We start from the raw sequence: 3,185 nt of genomic DNA, 5'->3' as shown, positions 1-3,185 counted from the left end.
ATAAATGATCACTCAAAAAATACACACGTATCAAAGTAGAGTTTTGATATTGTATCATAATCTCTTATAGTGCTAAGTCTCATTATCATACATCAATTCACTCGATAGCATAATTGTAAATATGGAACCTAACTTATGCACAAAAAATATATAATTATGCATAAAGTAAACTAATTACGCATAAAAAAATGATTATAAATTAAGAAATATAAGCGCGCATAAAGAAATGTAACTACGCATGAAGAAACATGCTTACGCATGAACAATCATAATTACACACGAAGAAAATTCTATAACCTATAAAGTAATGCCACTTGACTCGGTTTTGTTTAAGGCTGGAGTTGAGTTGAAAAGTTGCTTCCATAATTTGGTGAAAAGTGGGCGGTCGACATGGTTTTGGTTAGACAATTGGGTTGGTACAGTACCGTTGGGTGCTCGGTTCCCAAAACTGTTTGGTCTAGAGAAGTCAAAAGGGTGTTTTGTGGCGGATCGGTTGTTTATGCAAGATGGGTGGATTTGTGGTCAATGGGACTGGTCTAGATCACCGACGGGGTTTGAAGAGATAGGGGAGTTAAGAGAGTTGCTTCAACTTTGTCAAAGGATGCTACTCACTGAGGAGGATGAGGTGGAGTTTGGCCTGTCCGGTGGGTTCTCGGTTAAAATAGTTAAAGATAGGTTGGTAAGGAACAATTTAGTAGCCCCGGAATTTAAGTTTGAGTGGAACCGGTTGGTTCCAAAAATGGTTACTTTTGTTGCTTGGAGGGCGATGATGGGCCGGTTGCCGACTTTTGATGCATTGGGCAAAAGAAATATTCCGGTCGCCTCGAACGAGTGCCCGTTCTGCAGTGAGGTTGAAGAAATGGTGGAGCATGTGTTGGTCTCATGTGGTCTTACACAATCTATGTGGAGTGTGTTGGCTCAATGGTGCAAGATGCCTTCAATATTTATATTAGCTTTCGTAACATGTTAGAGCTTCACAAGTTCTCAACGCTTGAGAAGGAAAAAGCTATTGTGTTTCATGCGGTGTGCTTAATCGTGGTGTGGTGCCTATGGAAAAGGAGGAATGCTCTTGTTCATAGGGGTATTCCAACTCAAGTCTCGGGCTTGGTGGAAGAGATAAAAGTTTTGGGCTTCCTTTGGATTAAGAATAGAAGAAGGAAGAGGGGTCTCACATAAGATGATTGGCGTCGTTTTAAATTGTAAATTTATGTTTGGATGGACAGTTTTTGGTCTGTTCATGTTTGTTTTGGGTGGCTACATGTGCAGTGGCTTCTGGTGTATTAGCCTAGCCTCTGGCTAGCTTTTTCTATAATATATTTTGGTTGCCTTTTAAAAAAAACGATTATACCATAGTGTTTTTTAAGAGAAATTAAGGGTCGTTCTCTCTTAAGCTTTTCATGATAATGGATTAGTGTATTGAATCATTTTTCTATAAAAATAATCCTAAAAAATCACATTTATGTTTACTTAAAGTTAAAAATATTAATAAATTTTCTTCTAAGAGTAAATAAAGTAAGATTTTTTTACCAATTTAGTTTCATGTCATAAAAAAGCCATATAGACACCACATCTATGCCATGCGAACAAAGCAATATTAACTATCTGTGTTTTTGTTTTTTTCTTTTTTTCTTTTTTTTTTCTAAAAGATCTAGACAACATTTACACAAACACACAAAACATAATACCATAGACAAAAGTAAACAAGAAATATTCTGTTGGTTTAAATTTCTAACTAAATGGCTGCAAATAATAGTAATTAGCGTTTATAAATAGAAAATGAAAATCTAGTTAATTAAACTTTATAATCAGTAGTGAACAAAAACATAAAGTTTTTTTTTACTTCAAGTAAAAAAATATATATCTTAAATATATATAAACGAAACTTTCAAAAGCTCTCTGGTTACTCAACACATCATCTCTAAGCCACCAGATTGTTTTATTTGTAAATGAAGGTTTCTCATTCATTTGACCTGAATTCAAGAGTATGGGTCTCACCAAATCCAGGTAGTCCTTAAACGGGTTATAACTTATAACATCTCATTAAATTAAAAATTAATCTCACAAAATATTTTATATGAAAATCGTATAAAATAAGGATATATTAAAAATTAATATCGGATTTAAAAAAAAGATTTTATTTATAATTAAAAAACAATTTTATAGTAAAAAAATAAATGGGTCATGAGTGTTACCAAACCCGGATAGTTTTTAAACCTAGCTATAATAACTCATTTATTTGTAAAACTCTTTTATCACCCGTTTGATTTGTAGAATGTTAAGAAAGGAATTTGAATTTGAATTGGAATTGGAATGGAATCTATTTAAATGTCACATGATGTTTGGTTAGCAATTTTAATAAAGGAATTGGAATCTTTAAAAAACTTAATGGCGAAACCACCCTTGTAATAAAATCTCATTTTTTTTAGCCATCTTCATTCCCAACCCTAAAATTCATGTGCTCTATTTGAGGTAGTATTCAACAGAAATAAATGAAACCGGGGGCACACAAAAAGTCAATCATATCTGACTCTTCTTTATCATATCTTCATTGCCTTCAATTTTTTTAGATTCTTCTTCTTCGTATGATTCACATCTTTTGATAGTTCCTTAGTTCATCCTACTCGTCCGGAGATGGAGCTCCCCCGTCTTCTCCGGTGTTACGAGGGGCGGTTATGATATGGTGGCCACTGGAGAAAACACTGATCTGTTTCTGGTTGGGGTTTTAATCGATTTTGCAGTCTGCAACTTGTAATTTTTAAGTGTTGAAATGATGAATTTTGATGAAGTAGCAGCATAAAGAGATAACATAGACTTGAGTAGTTTGGTAATTTTTTAACATTCCATTGGAAAGTTGGAGATCCATCCATATGGTGAAGGAATGTTGAATTCCTTTGGTTAGATGGAATCCAAGGGAATTTAATGAAATTGGAATTTAAATTTCATTTCTTAACATGTTTGGTTGGAAGGAATTGGAATGGGAATATTTTCCATCACTTGTTGGAATTCACTTTCCTTCCGCTTTCTCATAGAATGTTAAACATTCCAATGGAATGTTCAAATTTGACCAAAAACACCCTTTCATTATCGCCGAAAAAAAAAAAGAAAAATTGTCTAGATTGAAGTGAGACAAGACCATCAATCAGCAACACCTGCTGACGAAAACCAGATTACTTAAATCGCAATAA

General features: G+C 33.8%; 1 protein-coding gene across 1 annotated transcript; it reads left to right on the top strand.

Moving 5' to 3' along the window:
- Window positions 1-307: 307 nt before the first annotated feature.
- On the top strand, window positions 308-970 carry LOC143532785 (uncharacterized). Its single transcript, XM_077027732.1, has one exon. The coding sequence runs from the start codon at window positions 308-310 to the stop codon at window positions 968-970; it is 663 nt and encodes a 220-aa protein (XP_076883847.1).
- Window positions 971-3,185: the final 2,215 nt, after the last annotated feature.

Source organism: Bidens hawaiensis, unplaced genomic scaffold (genome assembly GCF_021521415.1).
Source record: "Bidens hawaiensis isolate Kalapana, Puna unplaced genomic scaffold, B.hawaiensis_p1.1 tig00009543_1, whole genome shotgun sequence".
Taxonomy (NCBI): domain Eukaryota; kingdom Viridiplantae; phylum Streptophyta; class Magnoliopsida; order Asterales; family Asteraceae; genus Bidens; species Bidens hawaiensis.
Note: the sequence above shows the minus strand (reverse complement) of the source record. Positions and strands in the feature narration are given on the sequence as shown.

What these genes read in the sequence shown, in the direction of transcription:
- LOC143532785 (XM_077027732.1), top strand. Translation starts at nt 308, where the DNA reads ATGCCACTTGACTCGGTTTTGTTTAAGGCTGGAGTTGAGTTGAAAAGT.